The 25,854-nt window shown below is 44.5% G+C and overlaps 1 protein-coding gene across 1 annotated transcript in view; it reads right to left on the bottom strand.

Annotated features, from left to right (window-relative positions):
• Positions 1–25,854, bottom strand: part of prrc2c (proline-rich coiled-coil 2C) — a 62,237-nt gene that overhangs the window by 2,031 nt on the left and 34,352 nt on the right. Inside the window, exons 16-33 of the mRNA XM_061888482.1 lie at positions 24,925–25,079; positions 24,696–24,850; positions 22,954–23,341; positions 22,792–22,877; positions 22,516–22,710; positions 17,547–17,804; positions 17,375–17,467; positions 17,158–17,259; positions 16,559–16,727; positions 16,261–16,479; positions 16,055–16,176; positions 12,883–13,037; positions 12,586–12,817; positions 10,976–11,086; positions 10,700–10,894; positions 10,524–10,624; positions 1,185–1,311; positions 860–1,111 (exon numbers count right to left, since the gene is read on the bottom strand). Coding sequence (XP_061744466.1) covers positions 860–1,111; positions 1,185–1,311; positions 10,524–10,624; positions 10,700–10,894; positions 10,976–11,086; positions 12,586–12,817; positions 12,883–13,037; positions 16,055–16,176; positions 16,261–16,479; positions 16,559–16,727; positions 17,158–17,259; positions 17,375–17,467; positions 17,547–17,804; positions 22,516–22,710; positions 22,792–22,877; positions 22,954–23,341; positions 24,696–24,850; positions 24,925–25,079 — 3,115 coding nt within the window. The remainder of the gene's footprint in view (positions 1–859; positions 1,112–1,184; positions 1,312–10,523; positions 10,625–10,699; positions 10,895–10,975; positions 11,087–12,585; positions 12,818–12,882; positions 13,038–16,054; positions 16,177–16,260; positions 16,480–16,558; positions 16,728–17,157; positions 17,260–17,374; positions 17,468–17,546; positions 17,805–22,515; positions 22,711–22,791; positions 22,878–22,953; positions 23,342–24,695; positions 24,851–24,924; positions 25,080–25,854) is intronic.

The following is a 25,854-nucleotide window of genomic DNA, read 5'->3' as shown; positions in this document are numbered from 1 at the left end:
CAAGTGACCCTCTTCGAAACACAATCTTTCGAAATGATCGCTACATAATACACTGTACTTTGTGTGTGTGGTCCAATCCAACCGTGTTCGCTTGACATCTCTGTTCCATAGTAAAGCTTGACTGTCATCTTTCGGGAATGTAAACAATGAAACACCGGCTGTGTTTGTGTTGCTAAAGCCGGCCGCAATACACCGCTTCCCACCTACCTGAGTTGTTGTTTTTTTCCCTTGACCTCAGTCTGGATACCCTCTCCAGGGCCCAGGCTTAGACCGATTTTTTCATTTTATTTAAATTTTCAATTTTTTTCTCCTTTTCCCACCCCCTTGTTTACCTGTATCTCATCTTTTTTGTAAGGGGCGCTGGAAGCCGGCAGACCCGTCAGCGATCCTTTTCTGTCTCCCTGTAATGTTCGTCTGATATTGAATGGGATTGTGCTGAAAATGTTAATTTTCCTGAAGAAACTCTCCTGAAGGAATAAATAGAGTACTATCTATCTATCTACAGCTTTCTTCTTTGATGTCTCCATTGTCCATTGAACAAATTGCAATAGATTCAGCAACACAGATGTCCAGAATACTGTGGAATTTCGCGATGAAAACAGATGAGCTAATAGCTGGGAACGATGCTGGAACAAAATGTCCTCGACAATCCGTGACGTCATGCCCACGCGTCATCATACCGAGACGTTTCAGCCGGATATTTCGGCGTGAAATTTAAAATTGCAATTTAGTAGACTAACCCGGCCGTATTAGCATGTGTTGCGACGTTAATATTTCATCATTGATATATAAACTATCAGACTGCGTGGCCGATAGTAGTGGGTTTCAGTAGGCCTTTAGTAAAGATGCCCCTTTTAACCTTTAGGTCTTGCTCAGCCTTCAGCGCGGCCTGCATGCCTCTGGGCGGCATAGGGGGGCCGCCGGGCCCTCGGGGAGGGTGCTGGCTGTGCTGCAGGTGCTGCTGAGGTCTTGGGTGGGGCATCAGGCCGCCGCCGCCGCCCATGTTGGCCGTCATCGGAGGCCCCATGGCCGAGCGCTGGACCCCTCCGGTAAAGGAGTTGGCGTGAGGCGCTCTCACCAGAGGAGAAACCAAGTTGGTTTGGGACAGAAGCTGAACACAAATGTAGGTTTCTTAGCGAGAGCTCCTGGTCATGTTGATGCGGCTTTCCAGAGGACGTGCTCACCTGCGGGTTGAACTGGCCAGGGAAGTGCTGAGTCATTCTCATGCTGCCAGAGTTGGCCTGAAAATGCTTCTGGTACAACATGGTGTTCATCTTTGCAGACTGGCTGCTGGGGGAGGTGGAGCTGGCCCTGCACACACAAGCACAACTTACTCCATACATACCCGTTTAAGCATAATACTCTAAGACTGGCCACATTGTGTAGAGCAGTGATGTCAAAGTCAAAGCCCACGGGCCAGATCTGGCCCGCAAATAAAATTGTCTATGGCCCCCGGGATGATAGTATTAGAGCCGTCCCCATACTTGCCAACCCTCCAGGATTTTCTGGGAGACTCCAGAAATTCAGCGCCTCTCCCAAAAACCTCCCGGGACAAATTGTCTCCTGTAAATATCCCAAAATTCAGGCGGAGCTGGAGGCCACGCCCCCTCCAGCTCCATGCGGACCTGAGTGACGTGTCGACAGCCTGTTTTCACGTCCGCTTTCCCACAATACAAACAGCGTGCCTGCTCAATGACGTTATAACTGTGAATGATCGAGGGCGAGTTCTTGTTTTTTTATGTGGGTTTATTGTTAGGCAGTTTCATTAACGTCCTCCCAGCGCGTAACAACACACAACAACGGCAGTCACGTTTTCGTCTACCGTAAAGCAGTTCGCCTGTCGTAAACAGCAATGTTGTGAAACTCTTAAACAGGACAATACCGCCATCTACTGTACATGCATATGTGACAATAACATCTACGGCTTTTAGAGAGTGCAGTGCACAACTGCGCACACAAACAAGGAGACGAAGCCGAAGAACGAGGAAGATACAGCCATGGCAACGCCGACGACAAGTAAGATGAAGAAATACGCTTGTAAGTTCCAAGCCGCAGCTGCGATTAGACCTGGGTGGGCTCCGGGAAGAAGTAGTGGACAAACAAGTGCTTGGCAGTGAAGATCTTCCTCGGGAAGCAAAGATTGACCGGTTTTGGGCCATGCTAGGGAGAGATGGAAGACTCCAGACTCTAGTGCATTTGATGAAAGCACTTTTGTGTGTGCCACACAGTAATGTATCATCAGAGAGGGTGTTCAGCATAGTTAGAAAAATAGTTACAGAGATAGATTAAGGATGGACAATTCAACCCTTAACTCAACAATGAGCAGATGAGTTTTATGTGTGCGTATATGTGTAAATAAATGAACACTGAAATTTCTCATATATATAAAAACATACATACATACATATATACATATATATATACATACATACATATATAGAATATATAAATATAATTTATATAAAGAATCTGGGTATTATCTTCGACCCAACTCTCTCCTTTGAGGCACACATTAAAAGCGTTACTAAAACGGCCTTCTTTCATCTCCGTAACATCGCTAAAATTCGCTCCATTCTGTCCACTAAAGACGCTGAGATCATTATCCATGCGTTTGTTACGTCTCGCCTCGACTACTGTAACGTATTATTTTCGGGTCTCCCCATGTCTAGCATTAAAAGATTACAGTTGGTACAAAATGCGGCTGCTAGACTTTTGACAAGAACAAGAAAGTTTGATCACATTACGCCTGTACTGGCTCACCTGCACTGGCTTCCTGTGCACTTAAGATGTGACTTTAAGGTTTTACTACTTACGTATAAAATACTACACGGTCTAGCTCCATCTTATCTTGCCGATTGTATTGTACCATATGTCCCGGCAAGAAATCTGCGTTCAAAGGACTCCGGCTTATTAGTGATTCCCAAAGCCCAAAAAAAGTCTGCGGGCTATAGAGCATTTTCCATTCGGGCTCCAGTACTCTGGAATACCCTCCCGGTAACAGTTCGCGATGCCACCTCAGTAGAAGCATTTAAGTCTCACCTTAAAACTCATTTGTATACTCTAGCCTTTAAATAGACTCCCTTTTTAGACCAGTTGATCTGCCGTTTCTTTTCTTTTTCTTCTATGTCCCACTCTCCCGTGTGGAGGAGGTCCGGTCCGATCCGGTGGCCATGTACTGCTCGCCTGTGTATCGGCTGGGGACATCTCTGCGCTGCTGGTCCGCCTACGCTTGGGATGGTTTCCTGCTGGCTCCGCTGTGAACGGGACTCTCGCTGCTGTGTCTTGGATCCTCTTTGGACTGGACTCTCGCGACTGTGTTGTATCCATTGTGGATTGAACTTTCACAGTATCATGTTAGATCCGCTCGACATCCATTGCTTTCCTCCTCTCTAAGGTTCTCATAGTCATCATTGTCACCGACGTCCCACTGGGTCATTATTGTCACCAATGTCCCACTGGGTGTGAGTTTTCCTTGCCCTTATGTGGGCCTACCGAGGATGTCGTGGTGGTTTGTGCAGCCCTTTGAGACACTAGTGATTTAGGGCTATATAAGTAAACATTGATTGATTGATATATATACATATATATACATACATACATATACATACATATATATACATACATACATACATACATACATATATACATATATACATACATACATACATATATATATACATATATACATACATACATACATATATATATATATACATAAATACATATATACATACATACATACATATATACATACATACATACACACATATATATACATACATACATACACACATATATATACATACATACATACACACATATATATACATACATATATACATACATATATATACATACATACATATACATATATATATACATATATATATATATACATATATATATACATATATATATATATATATACATACATACATACATACATATATATGTGTAGGTGTGGGAAAAATCACAAGACTACTTCATCTCTTCAGAACTGTTTCATGAGGGGTTCCCTCAATCATCAGGAGATTTTTTTCAATTCAATCTCCAGATGATTGAGGGAACCCCTCATGAAAGAGTTCTGTAGAGATGAAGTAGTCTTGTGATTTTTCCCACACCTACATATTATGCTCTACCACGGTATCGAGCACTATTCTCTGGATAATCCAATCAAGATATATATATATTAGGGGTGCACCGAAACGAAAATTTGTGGCCGAAGCCGAATAAAATTTAAACGCTTGGCCGAAGACCGACTAATGAATGCAGTTTTCCACAATTTTTTAAATATTGCATAAATAGCCTAGAATAAATATTTAGACATGTTTTTTAAATAAAGTAAATTTTTATTGAATATTGACATTTTTTAAATATTCCAGTAGTCTTTGCTTTTCAAAAAAAGCACAGTTTTTCATTTATATTAGGCCTTCAAACAAAACATGCATTCCAAAAAAAAAAAAGTGCATTAAAGTGGATAAACCCATAACAAATGAATTATTGTCCTTTTGGCAAAAGTCTGCTTAGCCACAGTAGATAGGCTAATAATGTAAACAGAAGGCTCAAGTAAATCTCAATTGTGTGCTTGTAACCTCATACACTTATACAGGTAGCCTACACAACAGTCTAATAATGTAAACAGAGGCCCCACTAAATCTCAATAAATTTGTGCTTGTAACCTCATACACTTATACAGGTACACAACATATCCCAACGTCACCACGTCACTGCACGTTGGTTGATTGCGTCACCGCGTCAAAAAATTGCGTCAAACGCCACTATTCGGCTTTGTTTTTAACTCATTCCACCGAACGCCGAATGTGGCTTTTTTTGCCATATCAGGCCAAATATATTCGGTTACCGATTAATCGGTGCATCCCTAGTGTGTATATATATATATATATATATATATATATATTAAATTCTTGACTTGATGAATTCTAGCTGTAAATACACCTGAGGCCATGTTTAAAATACGCTGCTGGTGAGCGAAATAAAAAAAAGTGCTCCAGGCCACAAATAAACCATCTACAGGAGCTGTTGTCAACTTGCTCACAGTTACATTTGTCTAAGTAAAAATATAACTAAACTATTGGATAGCTTATGTTACCATTAGTGGATTACCAGCAAACATTTGTTATAGGGCTGGGCGATATATCGCGGGTTTATCTCTGTGCGATATAGAAAATGACTATATGGTGATATTCGAGTATACGTTCTCACGCAGTTGTTTTAGCTGCTGGCATTACGCTGCATGCGTTTCCCACTCTTTCTTGTCTCTGCTTTTCACAGAGACGTAAATCTAGTGCACCTTTTTACACACGTCACATGTGCAACGTCACACGCTCCAGCGGAGCAGAGAGCTAGTGACATGGAAACTTTAGCTGTGATGCTAAAGGTGCGGTGCGAGTGGTAATACAAGAGAGAGCATGTGCGAATCTAGTAACAAATAAAGGAAGAATTAATTCCCAAGAAAAAAAGCACAGGGTCCATTGTCTGGCGGTGGTTTTGCTTCAAGCGGGAATATGTTTAACATTTATGCGGCAAAAGTGTTGCTACAAAAAGTAGCACCAACTGCTAATGTAGCATCATTTGAAAAGTCACCCACTAGAGTATGAAGAGTGCTTGAAACTCCATGTCAACATCTTCGGCCGTTGCCACATCAACAAAATGCCCAAGCAACTATTTCCAGATCGACACCATATGAAAAAAACCAAAAAAAACAACAGAAGGAGATAACGTCCGCAGTAACTTACCAAATAGCGAAGGACATTCACTATTTGATTTCCTATTATGCAGCTCATTTTTATTTGACAGTTATTGAAATATCTTGTGTGAAATCATGCACAAAAGTGCACTTTATTTGTTTTAAACTATTGTAGTGGCGTTCTGTACAAAAAGTGCACTTTAGTTTAGTGTTGTTTTGATATGTCATCTTAGTGACATCATGCACAAAAGTGCACTTTATTTGTTTTAAACTATTGTAGTGGCGTTCTGTACAAAAAGTGCACTTTAATTTAGTGTTGTTTTGATATGTCATCTTAGTGACATCATGCACCAAAGTGCACTTTTTTTGTTTTAAACTATTGCAGTGGTGTTCTTTACAAAAAGTGCACTTTGATTTAGTGTTGTTTTGGTATGTCATCTTAGTGACATCATGCACAGAAGTGCACTAAAAGCTTGTTTTAAAATGTCTCTGACAATCTGTCACTTTCTGTTTTGGAAATGACATGAATGTTTGTGCCACTGCTTAATATCCATCCATCCATCCATCATCTTCCGCTTATCCGAGGTCGGGTCGCGGGGGCAGCAGCCTAAGCAGGGAAGCCCAGACTTCCCTATCTACAGCCACTTCGTCTAGCTCTTCCCGGGGGATCCCGAGGCGTTCCCAGGCCAGCCGGGAGACATAGTCTTCCCAGCGTGTCCTGGGTCTTCCCCGTGGCCTCCTACCAGCTGGACGTGCCCTAAACACATCCCTAGGGAGGCGTTCGGGTGGCATCCTGACCAGATGCCCGAACCACCTCATCTGGCTCCTCTCGATGTGGAGGAGCAGCGGCTTTACGTTGAGCTCCTCCCGGATGGCAGAGCTTCTCACCCTATCTCTAAGGGAGAGCCCCGCCACACTGCGGAGGAAACTAATTTCGGCCGCTTGTACCCGTGATCTTATCCTTTCGGTCATGACCCAAAGCTCATGACCATAGGTGAGGATGGGAACGTAGATCGACCGGTAAATTGAGAGCTTTGCCTTCCGGCTCAGCTCCTCCTTCACCACAACGGATCGATACAACGTCCGCATTACTGAAGACGCCGCACCGATCCGCCTGTCGATCTCACGATCCACTCTTCCCCCACTCGTGAACAAGACTCCTAGGTACTTGAACTCCTCCACTTGGGGCAGGGTCTCCTCCCCAACCCAGAGATGGCACTCCACCCTTTTCCGGGCAAGAACCATGGACTCGGACTTGGAGGTGCTGATTCTCATTCCGGTCGCTTCACACTCGGCTGCGAACCGATCCAGTGAGAGCTGAAGATCCCGGCCAGATGAATCCATCAGGACCACATCATCTGCAAAAAGCAGAGACCTAATCCCGTGGCCACCAAACCGGATCCCCTCAACGCCTTGACTGCGCCTAGAAATTCTGTCCATAAAAGTTATGAACAGAATGGGTGACAAAGGACAGCCTTGGCGGAGTCCAACCCTCACTGGAAACGTGTCCGACTTACTGCCAGCAATGCGGACCAAGCTCTGACACTGATCAGCCACAATAAGACAGTCCGGTACCCCATACTCTCTGAGCACTCCCCACAGGACTTCCCGAGGGACACGGTCGAATGCCTTCTCCAAGTCCACAAAGCACATGTAGACTGGTTGGGCAAACTCCCATGCACCCCCAAGAGCCCTGCCGTGAGTATAGAGCTGGTCCACAGTTCCACGACCAGGACGAAAACCACACTGTTCCTCCTCAATCCGAGGTTCGACTATCCGGCGAAGCCTCCTCTCCAGTACACCTGAATAAACCTTACTGGGAAGGCTGAGGAGTGTGATCCCACGATAGATGGAACACACCCTCCGGTCCCCCTTCTTAAAGAGAGGGACCACCACCCCGGTCTGCCAATCCAGAGGTACCGCCCCCGATGTCCACGCGATGCTGCAGAGTCTTGTCAACCAAGACAGCCCCACAGCATCCAGAGCCTTAAGGAACTTCGGGCGGATCTCATCCACCCCCGGGGCCTTGCCACCGAGGAGTTTTTTAACTACCTCAGCGACCTCAGCCCCAGAAATAGGAGAGTCCACCACGGATTAATATCTGTTTAATATCTGTTTAATAAATACAGTTTTAGTAGATTGACTCTGAAGGGCACGTCCAGCTGGTAGGAGGCCACGGGGAAGACCCAGGACACGTTGGAAAGACTATGTCTCCCGGCTGGCCTGGGAACGCCTCGGGATCCCCCGGGAAGAGCTAGACGAAGTGGCTGGAGATAGGGAAGTCTGGGCTTCCCTGCTTAGGCTGCTGCCCCCGCGACCCGACCTCGGATAAGCGGAAGATGATGGATGGATGGATGGATGGATAGATTGACTCTGCATGAAAGTTTAAAATGAGCATATATTAATGCAGTATGAAGAAGAATGTTTTAATGTAGACACATAGAATCATCATACTGCTGTGATTATATGCATCAAGTGTTCATTCAAGGCTAAGGCAAAATATTCAGATATATATCATGTATCGTGACATGGCCTAAAAATATCAAGATATTAAAAAAAGTCCATATCGCCCAGCCCTAATTTGTTATTTTACACAATTGCTAAGTTTATGTAAGAAAAAAATGTTTTCGACCCGGATAAAACTATTGCTGTTTACGGCTGTCACTCAACCAGTCTTGTCCACACCCAAGCGCGTGCACACATACAAAATCAGTCCAAGAGAAGCAACGAACAATTTGTAGTCATGTTGTTATGGTAGAATATACATTCAATGACAGCTAACGCTAACTATCCAAATCACTATCATTAGCTAACAACACCAAAAGCTAAAGTGTGTGCACGTCAAGTGTTAATTTTGACGGCAAAATTTGATTTAGTTTTAGTCATAGTCTTTTGACTAAAATATAATTTAGTTTTTGTCATAATTTAGTTATTTAAATTGTTTTAGTTTTAGTCTAGTTTTAGTTGACGAAATATAAGATTATAGTCGAGGAAAACTACAGGAGATTTAGTCGACTAAAGGGTAATATGTAAACTTTCCCTTCAATTTCTGAAAGTCAAAGCAAAACAGCGGAAAAATCACCGATACAAGTCGTATTTTGATGAAAATCATGTCTCAAATGTAGTATTTCACGAGTAAGCCGTGAAATAAACGGGATAACGTCGAGTGAGTTGTATGTTGTGGAAAATGCTTACCTGTGTGTGGATTTCGGGGTGATTCGACTGTAAATGTCGCTTCAAGTTTGTTGTGTTTTTCCCCGTAATCCTCGCGCTGCATTTCTTACACTGCGTCTTGTTATCTTTGACGTCAAATATAAAATTTCCCCATATGTCCTCTCTCCTCTTCCTCCCCGGCGTCGACATGTTGTGTTCTGCAGTCAGTCTCAAATGCAAACTACGTTTACGTAACTTCCTTACCACGTCGCTCTGATTGGTTCTCTTCCCATCTCCTCCCGCCTCTTCCTAACGAAATGAGCTCCGATTGGATCTCGTCTCTGGCAGACATTTTCGTCTTGTTTTTATTCGTTGACGAATATGTCAATACAACTCGTCATCGTCTTAGTCCACGTAAATAATTTTTTATTTAGTTATTGTCTCCCTGTACGATCAGTGCCAGAGCATTGCCGGCAGTAAGTCGAACACATTTCCAGTGAGGGTTGGACTCCGCCAAGGCTGTCCTTTGTCACCGATTCTGTTCATAACTTTTATGGACAGAATTTCTAGCCGCAGTCAAGGCGTTGAGGGATTCCGGTTTGGTGACCGTGGGATTAGGTCTCTGCTTTTTGCAGATGATGTGGTCCTGATGGCTTCATCTGATCGGGATCTTCAGCTCTCACTGGATCGGTTTGCAGCAGAGTGTGAAGCGACCGGAATGAGAATCAGCACCTCCAAGTCCGAGTCCATGATTCTCGCCCGGAAAAGGGTGGAATGCCATCTACGGGTTGGGGAGGAGACCCTGCCCCAAGTGGAGGAGTTCAAGTACCTAGGAGTCTTGTTCACAAGTGAGGGAAGAGTGGATCGTGAGATCGACAGGCGGATCGGTGCGGCGTCTTCAGTAATACGGACGTCTTACCGATCCGTTGTGGTGAAGAAGGAGCTGAGCCGGAAGGCAAAGCTCTCAATTTACCGGTCGATCTACGTTCCCATCCTCACCTATGGTCATGAGCTTTGGGTCATGACCGAAAGGATAAGATCACGGGTACAAGCAGCCGAAATTAGTTTCCTCCGCCGTGTGGTGGGGCTCTCCCTTAGAGATAGGGTGAGAAGCTCTGTCATCCGGGAGGAACTCAAAGTAAAGCCGCTGCTCCTTCACATCGAGAGGAGCCAGATGAGGTGGTTCGGGCATCTGGTCAGGATGCCACCCGAACGCCTTCCTAGGGAGGTGATTAGGGCACGTCCAACCGGTAGGAGGCCACGGGGAAGACCCAGGACACGTTGGGAAGACTATGTCTCCCGGCTGGCCTGGGAACGCCTTGGGATCCCCCGGGAAGAGCTAGACTAAGTGGCTGAGGAGAGGGAAGTCTGGGTTTCCCTGCTTAGGCTGTTGCCCCCGCGACCCGACCTCGGATAAGCGGAAGAAGATGGATGGATGGATAGTTATTGTCTCGTTTTAGTCAGAAAAAAAAGGTCGTTGACGATAACAATGACGAAAATTTTTCGTCAGCAAAATTAACACTGGTGCACGTGTTATATACGTACGTAATTGTCATTATGCCCTAGAAGCTGTAAGAGGGCGGGATATACTGTGTAGAATATATTGGAAAGTTAGCGCCCTCTAGGCATTTGAGTAAATGTTAATAAAAGTGGTGGCGTTTACCTGTAAGGGCTAGATGTGGGCGTCGTGCTCCTGCCGCTGACTGGAGGCGTTCCGGGCTTCATGTCCATCCCACCGCCAAAGAGTTTCAGGTCCATGTCCATCTGCAACAAGTTACAAATGACTTAAGAGCTGCACTACCAGTCGGGAGACTCGGTTCTGCACCACTCAGACAGCACCTTGCTGGTGGGAGGCTGCATCATGCTGTGGTTGGGACCCATGAGGCTTCGGTACGCCTGGGAAACGGAAGGCTGTCGGTTGATGTTGGGGGGCTGCCCCTGGTTAGGGTTGGGAGGCATTGCCAGGAGGGGCTGACCTCCGCCTGAACCAAAGTTGGCCAAAGAGAGTTGGGAGCCAGGCAGGGGGACCGTCACCTGGAAAGATATGTTGGTTTAGATGACAACTGTACATTAAATGTGCCGCTTTTACTTGTGAATACTTTGTTCCTCCCTCACCTGTTGCATTGCAGAGGAAGGGGACTGGGTGTTGCTGTAGTAACTACTCTGGCCATGTTGCTGCACTTGCCCCGAGTACATGTTTGAATGCTGATTCATCCCCTGTCGAGCCTGAACCAAACACACAAACGTCTTTACTAGAGATGTCCGATAATGGCTTTTTTGCCGATATACGATATTGTCCAACTCGTAATTACCGGTATCAACCAATTCCGACATACAGTAAACAGTTGTGGAATAACACATTATTATGCCTAATTTTGTTGTGATATATATAGATGGATAGATAGATAGATAGATAGATAGATAGATAGATAGATAGATAGATAGATAGATGGATAGATAGATAGATAGACAGACAGATAGATAGTACTTTATTGATTCCTTCAGGAGAGTTCCTTCAGGAAAATTAAAATTCCAGCATCAGAGTACAGAGTTGAGATCAATTTAAAAAAAGTAAAAAGTAAATAATGGGGGTTTAAATGGAAACAAAATAGAGAAATATTACAATAAGAATAAAAAATAAAAAGCAACAATGGGAATAAAAATATAACAGTAAAATAAGAATATAATAAGACAAAGTAGGCAGTAGTGACCATGTTATGAAAACATATTGCACTGTTATTGTTTTGCATCCCCTGTCATCCTTGTACCCCCGGCCCCCCGCCCCAAAGAGGAGTTGTACAGTCTAATGGCGTGTGGGACAAAGGAGTTTTTGAGTCTATTAGTCCTGCACTTGGGATGAAGCAGTCTAGCACTGAACAGGCTCCTCTGGCTACTGATAACTGTATGCAGAGGGTGACTGGCATCATCCAGGATGCTCACTAGTTTGTCAACAGCCATGCAGAACAGACTAGCCACACCAAACTCCATCGTAGCTTTTGTCATATTTTGTGCTTTGTCCCTGACCATAATGTGGGCTTTCGCCCTGGGGTGTTTTTTGTTGTATTTTTGTTTTTTCTTGGCGGAGTCTTTAAGCGACAATTGTGTGGTGCTACTTTTTTTCGGTGTTTGCTTTTCATCCATCTTCTGCTTGTATTCATCGTGTATCTCATTATGATTCTTGAAGAGGTGGGAGATCAAATTGCTCGTATTAAAGGAAGACGTCTCGGATCCTCCTCGTAAAAACCACTTTTTGCAGTAATTGCAAATTGACAGTTTTTTTTAATCCGTCAGACACACTTTAAAATAATCCCAAACCATAGACACGGTGTCGTTAGTCAGTCACCGAGGGAGCTCGCTTCTTAGCCATGGCTACAGCACCGGCAACAACACACTCTTGTTGTTGTTATGCTACGCTTGCGGCGGTTTGATGAGGTCATCAAGAGTCGCCAGTAAACCTCTCATGCTGCAGTCGTGCTGCTACTCCTGTGTTGTGTGTAGGAGAGGGGAGAGGGGCGGGGCTGCTGACCGGGAGACACAACGTCCGCGTTTAACCGTATCCGTACCACGCCGTACAGCGGCGTTTTAAAAAGTCATTAATCTTACTTTTTGAAACAGATACCGCTAATTTCCGATATTACATTTTAATGCACTTATCAGCCATCTCTAGTCTTTACTGATCAAATATTCCTGAGCAGCATGTGTTTGGCGTGGGCCGACGAGCTTACCTGCAGCAGGTGGGTGTCAATGAGCTGGGAGCCCCCCATGCCAGAAGGCTGATTCAGCTGTGGCTCAAATAAGATGGGGATGTGCTGGGTGGACGAGGGCTGCTGGTAGGCCAGACTGGATTGAGGTTTTCCTAGCTCCGGGCCCTGCACGCCGGGATAGCTGTGCAGGGAGGGTCCTGACAGCATCATGGACGGCTGTGACAGGCTGCTCTGCATGAACGCCTGCTGAGACCTGAGGCGACGTGTAGAAGTCCTTAGCGGGCGAGTTTCATCATGCGGTGATAAAACACGGGGTACCTGTAAGGCTGCAGTGCGGAGCTGAAAAGGTCCTGTGGCTGCGAGACCGGTGGGCCGGTGCCGAGTCCGAGTTGCGCCTGGTGTGTGTGTTGGTGCTGAGGCTGGCTTTGCAGGGGAGCGTAGATCGGAATGGGAATCTGCTGCACAGCTGTTGGCTAAACAAAGACGAGCACAGCTTTTAGTTCTAAAGGTACAATGGATTCCGTTTCTGTCGACGCTCCTCAGACTAGCGTCAACATAACAAAGGCTAAAACTAACCACTGTGTGTATATTTATTTGTTTTTTGGGGCAAGAGACTGGTAGAGAAGATTAGAAATTAAAAGGTTTTATTTATCTTTTTGCTGTGGTGGGTGTGGTGAAATTTGTCCTCTGCCTTTGACCCATCCTCTTGTTCACCCCCTGGGAGGTGAGGGGAGCAGTGGGCAGCAGCAGTGGGCAGCAGCAGTGGCCGCGCCCGGGGATCATTTTTGGTGATTTAACCCCCAATTCCAACCCTTGATGCTGAGTGCCAAGCAGGGAGGTAATGGGTCCCATTTTTATAGTCTTGGTATAGGTTTGAACTCGCAACCTAGCGATGTCCGGGCAGACACTCTAACCCAGACCTGGGAAAATTAAGGCCCAGGGACCACATGCGGCCCGTTAAGCTTTTCAATCTGGCCTGCAGGACATTCCCAAATAATTGCTTTAGATGTTTAAGATGTAAAGTGTAGCTGCCGTTATGATGTGCACTCATGTTTTCTAATGACCGTAAGTCTTCATAATACTAATCAAATATCCCGGGGGCCATAGATACTTTATTTGCCGCCTGGATTTGGCCCACGGGCCTTGACTTTGACACATACGCTCTAGAACATGGGTGTCAAACTCCGGCCCCCGTGTGATTTCACTTGGCCCTTGAGGAAATATCAAATTAACATTAGAGCTGGTCCGCCACTCTAACACCGCTAATTCACTTACTTGCCAACCCTCCCGATTTTCCCGGGAGACTCCCGAAGTTCAGTGCCCCCCCCCCCCCGAATTTCATCCGAGACAACAATATTTGGGGTGGGCTTTAAAGGCACTCACTGCCTTTGGCGATCTCTACAACCTGTCTCCACGTCCGCTTTTCCTCCATACAAACCAGTCACATAATATATGCGGCTTATACACACACACACAAGTGAATGCAAGGCATACTTGGTCAACAGCCATACAGGTCACATTGAGGGTGGTCGTATAAACAACTTTAACACTGTTACAAATATGTGCCACACTGTGAACACGCACCAAACAAGAATGACACATTTTGGGAGAACATCCGCACTGTAACACAACATAAACACAACAGAACAAATACACAGAACACCTTGCAGCACTAACTCTTCCGGGACGCTACAGTATACACCCCCCCGCTATCACCAAACCCCGTCCACCTCAACCCCACCGCCGAAAAGAGGCATTCAGTTTTGTTTAAATTTTATTTGATATGCCATTGATATTTTTATTATTATTATTTGAAACTTGATTTTGCATGTCACTATAAAGTTATATAAGCCTTGCTTGTTCAATATTCAATGCAAAACTTGTTGGGTCCCAATTAAATGGTTAATTTGTTCAACCTCGGCCCGCAGCTTTTGTTCGGTTTTAAATTTTGGCCCACTCTATATTTGAGTTTGACACCCCTGCTCTAGAACTACACCTGGTTTGGAACTAACAGTGTTCGGATTGTAATCATCCAAATATGATTAGCAGCAAAGTGGACAGCAGTCAACATTGTGGCTCGAAAAGCGAACAGAGGCGACAACAAGTAAACTGGCAAAACGGTTATCTAACTCGCTCCTGAGATCATCTCCCTGTCCTTCAACTCAGTGCGGTGATTAAGCAATAAGACCAGAGTGGCAGTTGGCTTAGGCGAGCATTCAACACATTTTGTTTAGATCCTATTTCTATTGGTATTTCATGTTCAAAAATGCAAAAGTGATATTTTGAAGTGAGAAATAATGTTTAAAAATTCAGATTTTGCATGTTTACATGCCTAAATGCCCAGAGCTGTCACCATCTTGAACGCTAACTCAGTGGTTCTCAAATGGGGGTACGCGTACCCCTGGGTGTACTTGAAGTATACGTATACCAAGGGGTATGTGATATTTTAAAAAAATATTCTAAAAATAGCAACAATTAAAAAATCATTATTATTGAATAATACTTCAACAAAATACCAATGTAAGTTTACAAACTGTGAAAAAAAAAATACAACAATGCAATATTCAGTGTTGACAGCTAGATTTTTTGTGTTCATGTTCCATAAATATTGATGTTAAAGACTTCTTTTTTTTGTGAAGAAATGTTTAGTATTAAGTTCATGAATCCAGATGGATCTCTATTACAATCCCCAAAGAGGGCACTTTAAGTTGATGATTACTTCTATGTGTAGAAATATTTATTTATAATTGAATCACTTGTTTATTTTCAACAATTTTTAAGTTATTTTTTATATCTTTTTTCCCAAATAGTTCAAGAAAGACCACTACAAATGAGCAATATTTTGCACTGTTATACAATTCAATAAATCAGAAACGGATGACATAGTGCTGTATTTTACTTCTTTATCTCTTTTTTTCAACCCAAAATGCTTTGCTCTGATTAGGGGGTACTTCACTGAAAAAAGGTTGAGAACCACTGCTCTAACTCATAATAAATAATTCACCCCTATACAATATCCTATCCTAATACCCTACTGTGCAATATTACCCTTGGAGTGCAATACATCCAACACTGATTGTTATCACTCCGGTACTCTTGTCTTGTTCTGTATATTGTATAGTATTTTGTATATTGTTTTGTATATTGTACAGGATTACTTATTATTTATATTGGATAGTAGTCAATTTATTTCAATTCTTAGTTTTATCCTTATTACTTCTTGTGTAACGTATTTTTATCCCATATTTGTTCCCACTACCGCACTTTAAATTGGAGTCCTTAATCTCATTATATGCAAATATAAAGACAATTAACTCCATTCTATTCTGAATAGACAACATGTCAATATAAATCAAACAATTTTTCATAGAAATAAATGCATTTGGGTCTTAAGTTTGATGTTGACAAAATATATTATCTTTTTTTTAGTAATAAACTGGTTGTCGACATAAAAGGTTCCAAGGTGCGGTGAAGAGTGGACTTTGCCTACCTGTGAGAGGCCTGGCTGGAAGCCTTGCTGCTGCGCCAAAGAGGGAGGAGCCAAGCGAGGGTGGGGGGTGCTGAAGAGATGGCTAGTGTCCATGTAGAAGGCCGGAATCTGAGCTGCAGAACCTAGACGCACACCAAAAGCATTTCAAATAAGCAAATAAAATTAATTCAGGCTGTGACTGCACTTTGTTACCACGCTGGTCTCACCTGCTGCAGACTGGGAGACGTACACCTGCGGGGTCTGCTGCTGCTGAGGCAACAGTGGGGGCACACAGCCCAGCTGGGAGAAGCCGCTGCTACTGCTGCCGCCGGACGAGGCCAGGCTTCCGCCCTGGAGCTGCTGGGGCTTCACCTTGCAGATGTTGGGCGGGTCAGAGGCTGTGGTGGTTTTGGTGCCGAGGGACGACGTCGTGTAAGTGCCTGAACCTGCGCAACGGGAGGTCAAATCATTCTAGGTGGACACCGATCAGTGTTGTGCGGACAATTAAAAAGTGGGGTTGCATACCTGATAGCGAGGTGCTGGGCGTAACGGATGCTACTGGGATCTGGGACATGGACGCCGAGGAGAAGGAGTATGAGGATGCGCAGGATGTGATGGGGGAAGAGGAAGAGGTGACCGGGGAGTTTTTCTCCAAACTCGGCGAGTTCTCCCAGGCTTTGCGAGCAGATTCCATCTGACAAAACAAGGATGTTGCTTTTAATGCGAACAGACAAATGAACAGCTCATGTTGGATTTTAGGAGTGGTCATAGGCCACACTTGGGCATATTAAGGCCTGGGGGTGTGCGTTCACAGAAAGTGATGTTTCCCTCCTACACACATGTTTTTGTGTGCTATGACTAGGAGGTTGTTTTTTTCTTCCTTGACCTCAGTCTGGACCCCGTCTCCAGAGGCCCAGGCATTGAATTTTTTTTCCCCAACCCTTGATGATGAGTGCCAACGAGGGAGGCAATGGGTCCCATTTTTTTTTTAAGAGTCTTTGGTATGACTCGGCCGGAGTTTGAACTCCCAACCTACCGATCTCCAGGCGGACACTCTAACCACTAGGCCACAAGACATCCAAAACAGGAGTTCACAACATTCACCAGTGTCAATGCTTGTGTACCTTTAGTGTTAGGTCAACAGTGGCTGGGGAGACTGTACTGAGAGAGGAGGTCTGCTGTAGGGTCTCTCGTCGAGGAAGAGGCAACGAGTGCGGTAGTGACACCTAAAAAGCGTGCAGGAAATAAAAAGGAGCCGTAAGCCTGTTGCATTATTGTTTTGCTGTATTAAATTACATTGGCAAGTGGCAAAAAAATGGCAATGAAATATTGAGTACACACATTGGCTACCAGACTCTCCTCCATTTTATTGCTTCCCGTGGGAACACTGTCTGCGAGAGAGGACGAAGGCGTGGTGTAGTCTGTGACGGACTCCTGGGGACGGGAAGATGCAAAGTCTCACACGTGCGTGAAGACCAGCACAAGCCTGCCTAGTAACTATATAAAACCTTACCTTGGTGTTGCTGGTGTACTCTGCGGAGGGGACAGTGATCATGCCCTCAATGTCCCCGCCCAGCTCGGTCACAGCAGCGTCGCTGGCAGTAGGACTGGATTCAGTGGCCCGGCTGACGACGACTCCAGACCCCGCGCCCTCAATACCTTCGCTTTCACCTCCGCGGGCGTCTTTAGCCTTGCGGTTCTTCAAGTAGCGCTCCTTACCAATGGGACCTGGCTTGTACTCCTTGGTTTCCACTGGCTCCATGTCAGGAAGCTATCAAGGATTAAAAGACATTAAGATCAATATTAGTATGCTGTGGAATACGCACAGGTTAGTCCTGCCTGTGCAGACAACTCGTTTGTTTAACAACTTAACCCCAAACCAGCAACTTTGGTTCTTTGTTTTAGTATAAAAATCCTTGCTTAATTTGACGTCGACATACATGGTCATGAAATGGTAGAACAAAAAGGTATTTTTGAATGAACAAACGGTCTATTTATGACATGTGTGGTAGTAGTAGTTAATGCTAAGCAACATGAGAGAAATAACTAGTCTTTAAACTGCCTTAAAGGCCTACTGAAACCCACTACTACCGACCACGCAGTCTGATAGTTTATATATCAATGATGAAATATTAACATTGCAACACATGCCAATACGGCCGGTTTAGTTTACTACATTACAATTTTACATTTCCCACGGAGTTTCTTGTTGAAAACGTCGCGGAATGATGACGCGTATTTGTGACGTCTCGGGTTGTAGCGGACATATTAGCCCAGCACCACTTAAGGCTAAAAGTCGTCTCTTTTCATCGCATAATTACACAGTAATTTGGACATCTGTGTTGCTGAATCTTTTGCAATTTGTTCAATTAATAATGGAGAGTATAAAGAAGAATGCTGTTGGTGGAATGCGGTGGATTGCAGCTGCCTTTAGCACCGAAACACAGCCGGTGTTTCTTTGTTTGTTGTGAAGCTTTAACACAGAGCGGTCAAGCGAACATGTTTCTCTACGTCAACCAGCAAGTTTTTGGATGGGAAAATTGTGATATTAAGTCGGCTCTTACCGGAGACTTCAGTGGATTATGGGACCTCCTCCTGCAGCTGTCAAAAAGGCAGCTGTGAATTTGGTTCCTCGGCTTCTCTTAGAGACACTGGTGTTCACCGCAGCCATCAGACTTTCAGGTATGACTTTATAATCTCACTAAAATACTATTAACACAATAAGCAGATAAGGTATTTTCCAGAATTATCCTAGTAAATGTGTCTAATTACATCTGAAACGCTCTTACTGCCGCCGCCCGCAGCAGTCGCTTTTTCTTTTTTAGTTCTTCACTCTAACTTTCCTCATCCACGAATCTTTCATCCTCGCTCAAATTAATGGGGAAATCGTCGCTTTCTCGGTCCGAATAGCTCTTGCTGCTGGAGGCTATGATTATAAACAATGTGAGGATGTGAGGAGCCCTACAACCCGTGACGTCACGCGCACATCGCCTGCTACTTCCGGTAAAGGCAAGGCTTTTTTATTAGCGACCAAAAGTTGCAAACTTTATCGTGGATGTTCTCTACTAAATCCTTTCAGCAAAAATATGGAATTATCGCGAAATGATCAAGTATGACACATAGAATGGACCTGCTATCTCCGTTTAAATAAGAAAATCTCATTTCAGTAGGCCTTTAAGTCTGTTACGCCAAAGTCACAAGTACATGTGCAAGCAATGGCTAGTTTTGGTTATGTCGACAACGACGTGAGTTAGCCAGTTCAAGGCAAATGAGGAAAAAAACAGGAAAACTGAGGAGAAATTAATATTTATATTGGCACAAAGTGCTGCCACGCAAGCTCCAAACTACAACTTGGAAAATCAAGACTATATTTCCTGCAATTGGGTGCATTACTGTTTTCACGGCTGAACTCTGGAAAGAGGTTCGCAGCCTCCATAGCAGAACCTCCAGGTTCTTTAACAGCTTCTTCCCTCAGGCCATAAGACTCTTGAGCGAATCATAATCCCCTCAATTCCCCCCGAAAAATGGAATAACTCGCTGGACTACACGCGTTCTTCCTCCCTCCGTCCGACTGCTTGCTCTCTCTCTCTGTCACTGTGTGTGTCTCTCTCTCTCGCTCCCTCCCCCGGCGCCGGGGAGACTAGCGGTCCAGTTAACTTCCGAAGCACTCCGCCGAAGGACTGAGCGACAATACAAAAGTGTGTCCCACTAGACCCCAGCGCTGACACTTCGACAGAGAGTCGCTGGGCGAATCGGACATGTAACACGTTAGTCGTGATGTTAGCCCGTTCTGGGCTAACTGTGCTACCGTAACTGTAAACTCCAGACGAAGACGATTTTTGTTATTTGGGTCCAAAATGGCTTTTTCAATATTGTGGGTTGCCTACCCCTGCGTTAGTGGAAAAGCGGCAAATGAGTGAAAGCGACAGAAACGTTGCCATGGAGACGAGGGTTTTCTTACGTGCCTGACTGCAGTCACACCGCGAAATCTGTCCGCCATTAGTAATAACAGTCCCCGATAACCTGGACCAATTCAAACCGTTGTGGTTTTTATTGTTTAATTTGCATTGCCTGACATTACTTAATTCTCATTGTTTCATTTATATTTAGATTTCATTTCGTGTTGAAAATAAAACTAGACATTTAATAATATTTTTTTGAGAAATCTTTTCTTTCGACCCAGCCTCACCCAGACTCTGCATCCAGTGGCCCCAAGGAAAATTGAGTTTGAGACCCCTGCTGTAGTTCAAAGTACTGTATTTTCCGCACTATAAGGCGCACCTAAAAACCTCAAATTTTCTCAAAAGCTGACAGTGCGCCTTATAATCCGGGGCGCCTTATATATGGACCAATATTGAGCCACAATAAGCGGTAGAAATGGATGGAGGTCTCACAACTACAGTAAGCAGCCGCCAACTTCATTTCAAGTGTGCTTTATCTTCCACACTTCTTCTTCTTCTACGGCCGCCGACCTTATTTTCCCCGGTAGAAAAATAAGCGCGCGGTGCATGCTGGGCTATGTGACTGCGGGAGGCGTGCCATTTCTGGGTGTAAAGACCCCAAAATGGCTCCTATTAAGAGACACGCAAAATAAACATGTAAAGCCCACTTTATTAAGTTATTCCTCATCCTCGAATCCCTCAAATTGTTCTTCTTCAGTGTCCGAATTAAACATGCCACAAGAGGTCTCGCAACAACGGTAAGCAGCCGCCAAACTTATTTTGCCCCGTAGAAGAAGAAGCGCGCGGTGCATGCTGGGATATATGAGGACTTCGACGAGACGGAGCTGTTTGATTTGAACACTGAAGAAGAAGAATTTGAGGAACTCGTGGATGAGGAATAACTTAATAAAGTCAGCTTTACATGTTTATTTTGTGTGTTGTGTTGTGACATTATCGTTTGAGCAACTTTGAGTTATTGATATATTATTGCTTTGCACTATTTCGAGTGTTACTATATCGTGATTGCACTAATGTTTGATTTACCGTAATAGTATCAGACTGTTTTTTACGTGTTTATTGAATCGGGGTAAAAAATAAAACAGCTGTTTATTCATTTTGGGAGTGAACAGAGTTTTCAGAACGCTGGTTTGTGATCTATTAAAGGGGAACATTATCACCAAACCTATGTAAGCGTCAATATGTTGCAGAAAAAAGACCATCTATTTTTTTAACCGATTTCCGAACTCTAAATGGGTGAATTTTGGCGACTTAAACGCCTTTCTGTTTATCGCGCTGGAGGCGATGACGTCAGAATGTGACGTCGCCGAGGTAACACACCCGCCATTTTCATTTTCAACACATTACAAACACCCGGTCCCAGCTCTGTTATTTTCCGTTTTTTTGACTATTTTTTGGAACCTTGGAGACATCATGCTTCGACAGTGTGTTGTCGGAGGGTTTAACAACACTAACAGGGAGGGATTCAAGTTGCACCACTGGCCCGAAGATGTGAAAGTGGCAAGAAATCTGCCGCCAGACCCCCGTTGAATGTGCCGGAGTGTCTCCACATTTTACCGGCGATATTAAGGCAGACATGGCACAGAGATGTATGGATAACCTGCAGATGCATTTGCAACGATAGTCAACGAAATCACAAAGGTGAGTTTTGTTGATGTTGACTGCCAGCTAATCGATGCTAACATGCTACGCTAATTGATGCTAACATGCTATTTACCGGCGGTGCTAAAGCAGACATGGTACAGAGATGTATGGATAACATGTAGATGCATTTGCAACTATATTACTTTTCCTTCACCCACATTTAATGCGAAAAAAACATTTACAAATCGACGGATTTAAGTTGCTCCAGTGTCAAAAGATGCGAAAGTCCTGATCGTTTGGTCCGCACATTTTACCGGCGATGCTAACGCAGCTATTCGGCCATGCTATGACTATGAATTCGCTCAATGTCTTCAGTTTCTTCTTCAATACTTTCATACTCCAACCATCTGTTTCAATACATGCGTAATCTGTTGAATCGCTTAAGTCGCTGAAATCCGAGTCTGAATCCGAGCTAATGTCGCTATATCTTGCTGTGGTATTCCCATTGTTTGTTTACATTGGCAGCACTGTATGACGTCCCAGGGAAATGGCCAGTGTCTTCGCAGAGAGCGAAAATAAGGCACTTTAAAGCTTTATTTAGGGATATTCCGAGACCGGTAAAATTTACAAAAAAACTTCAAAAAATACAACAAGCCACTGGGAACTGATTTTTATTGTTTTTAACCCTTTTGACATTGTGATAATGTTCCCCTTTAATAAAGTTTGACTGACCTGACTGTTTTGTTGACATTACCTTTAGCGCAGCTCCATCTAAAGGATGCATAACGTAACCCCAGTCTCTACTGTAGCATCTATTCTATGCGCCTTATAATGCGGTGCGCCTTATATATGAACAAAGTTTTAAAATAGGCCATTCATTGAAGGTGCGCCTTATAGTGCGGAAAATACTGTAATAAGAATTTGTATGAGATTGTTTACCTTCTGGGTTTTGATCGGCCCAGCACGAGGTTGTTTCTGGCGCTGTTCTTTAGGAGCAGGAAGCTTGTTATCTGTGGTGGTCTCCAACATGGCTGGTACGCCATCGCTGTCAGTGCTGCCAGCGGACGATGGCGCCCCAAACTGAATACTATCAATTGGCAGTTCAACGCTGCCCTCCGCTCCAGGTTTACCACCCTGAAGGAGAAGAAAACGGTATTGTTGCCACCACTTATTGGATCATAGGCTAGGTTAGGAGGAGGAGGCGGGCATACACACCTCAGAGGAGACTGTGCCAGTAAAGGAGGTCAGAGGTTTGTTCCAGGCACTCACAGAAGGTGGCTGAGGAGGGCTGATTGGACCAACTGCAAGACATGTTTTAAAAAGGGGTTTGATGACTTCCATACAGCCGCTAGAGTTAACAAAAGTGACTTCACGTACGCTTCTTGACTTCAGCGAGGACGGTGGGGCCTGCGACTTTCTTCTCCCACAACTCCGTGCCCAAGCTGCCGTGCGTCTGCGCCGCTGCGGCAGGCGAACTCTTTGTGGTAAAGTCCACGGAGGCCGGCGAGATGGAGGGCTGTGTCGTTACTTCTAAGGTTTGAGGGGAAGGGGGAGAAGGCTGGGTGGGGGCAAGGTGGGGATGCTGCGGGGCAGAAATAGCGGGCGGTGGCTGTTGGACTTGAGGGGCTGGTGCTGCTGGAGGCTGAGATTGGGAAGAGGCTTGATGTTGCTGCTGCTGTTGGGACGATTGCTTTTTAGCAAATCTTGGAGGCAGCTTTCCGCCACCACCTCTGTTCTTGTCACCAGAGCCTTTTTTACCCCAACCCTGGAAGCAGAATTTCAAAAATGTCAAATTTAATCAAACATGGTAAAAGAAAAAGAAAAAAGGAGATGGCATCTGAAAGACTCTTTAGAGGCCTACTGAAACGCATTACTACCGACCACGCAGTCTGACAGTTTATACATCAATGATGAAATCTTAACATTGCAACACATGCCAATACGGCCTTTTTAGTTTACTAAATTGCAATTTTAAATTTCGTGCCAATATCCTGTTGAAAACGTCGGTAAGATGACGCGTGCGCGTGACGTCTGGGATTGTAGCGGAAATTTTTTTCCAGCCCGATCCCAGCTATAAATCGTATGCTTTAATCGCATAATTCCACAGTATTCTGGACATCTGTGTTGCTGAATCTTTTGCAATTTGTTCAATTAACAATGGAGATGTCAAAAAAGAAAGCTGTAGGTGGGAAGCGGTGTATTGCAGCTGCCTTTAGCAACACAAACACAGCCGGTGTTTCCTTGTTTACATTCCCGAAGGTGAAGCTTTACTATGGAACGGAGCGGTCAAGCGAACATGGTTCCCGACCACATGTCAATCGGCAGGTTTCGGGTGAAAAATGGTGGTAAAAAGTCGGCTCTTACCGTAGACATGAGCGGAGCTTGCGTCGTTCCTCGTGCACCTGTCAAAGAGGCAGCTGCGGACTGTGTTGCCTCCTCTGACCGGCCGCCCCCGAACGTGGATTGCTTACACCGTGGAGGAGGGGGAAAAAAAGATCAGCCCGGCCCGACCGGCTGCCTTCATTTTGCCTCGTTGAGAAACGTGGCTTCCCTCAGAGACACTGGCGGTCACTACACCCGTGGCCACACCCCTCCGACTTTCAGGTACGACAGTATAATCTCACTACAACACTAGTAACACAATAAGCAGATAAGTGATTTTCCAGAATTATCCTAGTAAATGTGTCTAATAACATCTGAATCGCTCCCACTACCCTGACTTTTTTTTTTTTCTTCTTCTAGTCCTTCAATCTCACTATCCTCATCCACGAATCTTTCATCCTCGCTCAAATTAATGGGGATATTGTCGCTTTCTCGGTCCGAATCGCTTTCGCTGTTGGTGGCCATGATTGTAAACAATGTGAGGATGTGAGGGGCTCCACAACCCGTGACGTCACGCGCACATCGTCTGCTACTTCCGGTACAGGCAAGGCTTTTTTATTAGCGACCAAAAGTTGCGAACTTTATCGTCGATGTTCTCTACTAAATCCTTTCAGCAAAAATATGGCAATATCGCAAAATGATCAAATATGACACATAGAATGGACCTGCTATCCCCGTTTGAATAAGAAAATCTCATTTCAGTAGGCCTCTAATGAGAAAAAAACATTCTGTCCTACCTGAGTGGTTTGCTCCTCTTTTTTACGTTTCTCCTCATCTTGGAGACGTTTCTGCTGTTTCCGTGAGACCACCTCTGTGAAGCCATCATCGTTGGTGCTGGACTGTGGGTCATCTGTGGTTGTGACCTCGGGGTGATCGTCGATAATTACGACGCCTGCAAGAAAATTAGCATATGGGTTAGGTTTTTTTTTTGTTGCTTTTTTGTTCAAACACACCAAGTTGACTTACTGGCATAGTTGTTGAGGTCAAACTGAGACAGAGCATTCTCTTTGGGCTTCTTAACCGCATGCTTGGCGTCGTCTCTGCGTCGTGCAGACTGATCTTTAGAAAGTCTTTGAGACCCCCCGGCGGATGGTGCCATTTCATTTTGCTGAGAGGCAGGGCTGAGAATTTCAAAGAAAGATGAAGACGTTAATTACTAATCAATGATCATATTGTGTGAAACTGATCCAAAACTGCGTATTGATTTAAACATTAACATAGGGCTGGGCGATATAGCGATATATCGCGGGTTTGTCTCTGTGCCATAAAGAAAATGACTATATCGTGATATTCGCGTATATGTTCTCACGCAGTTGCTTTTAGCTGCGGCATCACATTAAAGGCTCTTTTTACTCTTTCCTGTCTCTCCTTCTCACAGACAAGCAGGCGCACCTTCTTACATACATCATACGTCACATACATATACGCCCTCGCGGAAAAGAGAGGTAGCAGCGTGGTTAACGTTGGCTGTGATGCTAGCAGAGCCATGCGAGTGGTAATACGAGAGAAAGAAGGTGCGAATGAAGGAAGAATTAATTCCCAAGAAAAACTGCAGGGGGTCCATCATCTGGCGGTGGTTTGGCTTCAAGTGGGAATATGTCGAACAGACAACCGTAATAAGTCAAGCATGCGGCACAAGCGTTGCTATAAAAAGTAGCATCACTGCTAATATGTAGCATCATTTGAAAAGTCACCTGCTAGAGATAAAGAGAATTTCATAACGTCCGTAGTAACCTACCACATAGCGAAGGACGAATACTATTTGATTTCTTGTTATGCAGCTCATTTATATTCGACACTCAAAATTACACTTTTTACCTCCCCCCCTGCTCCATCCAGGCTGCACCAAATAATAATATAATTGCATTTAATAAAGTCAAATACAAATAAGGCAGC

The sequence above is a fragment of the Nerophis ophidion genome, linkage group LG26 (genome assembly GCF_033978795.1).
Source record: "Nerophis ophidion isolate RoL-2023_Sa linkage group LG26, RoL_Noph_v1.0, whole genome shotgun sequence".
Lineage (NCBI taxonomy): Eukaryota > Metazoa > Chordata > Actinopteri > Syngnathiformes > Syngnathidae > Nerophis > Nerophis ophidion.
The sequence above is the reverse complement of the archived record's forward strand: the minus strand, read 5'-3'. Positions and strand labels throughout refer to the sequence as shown.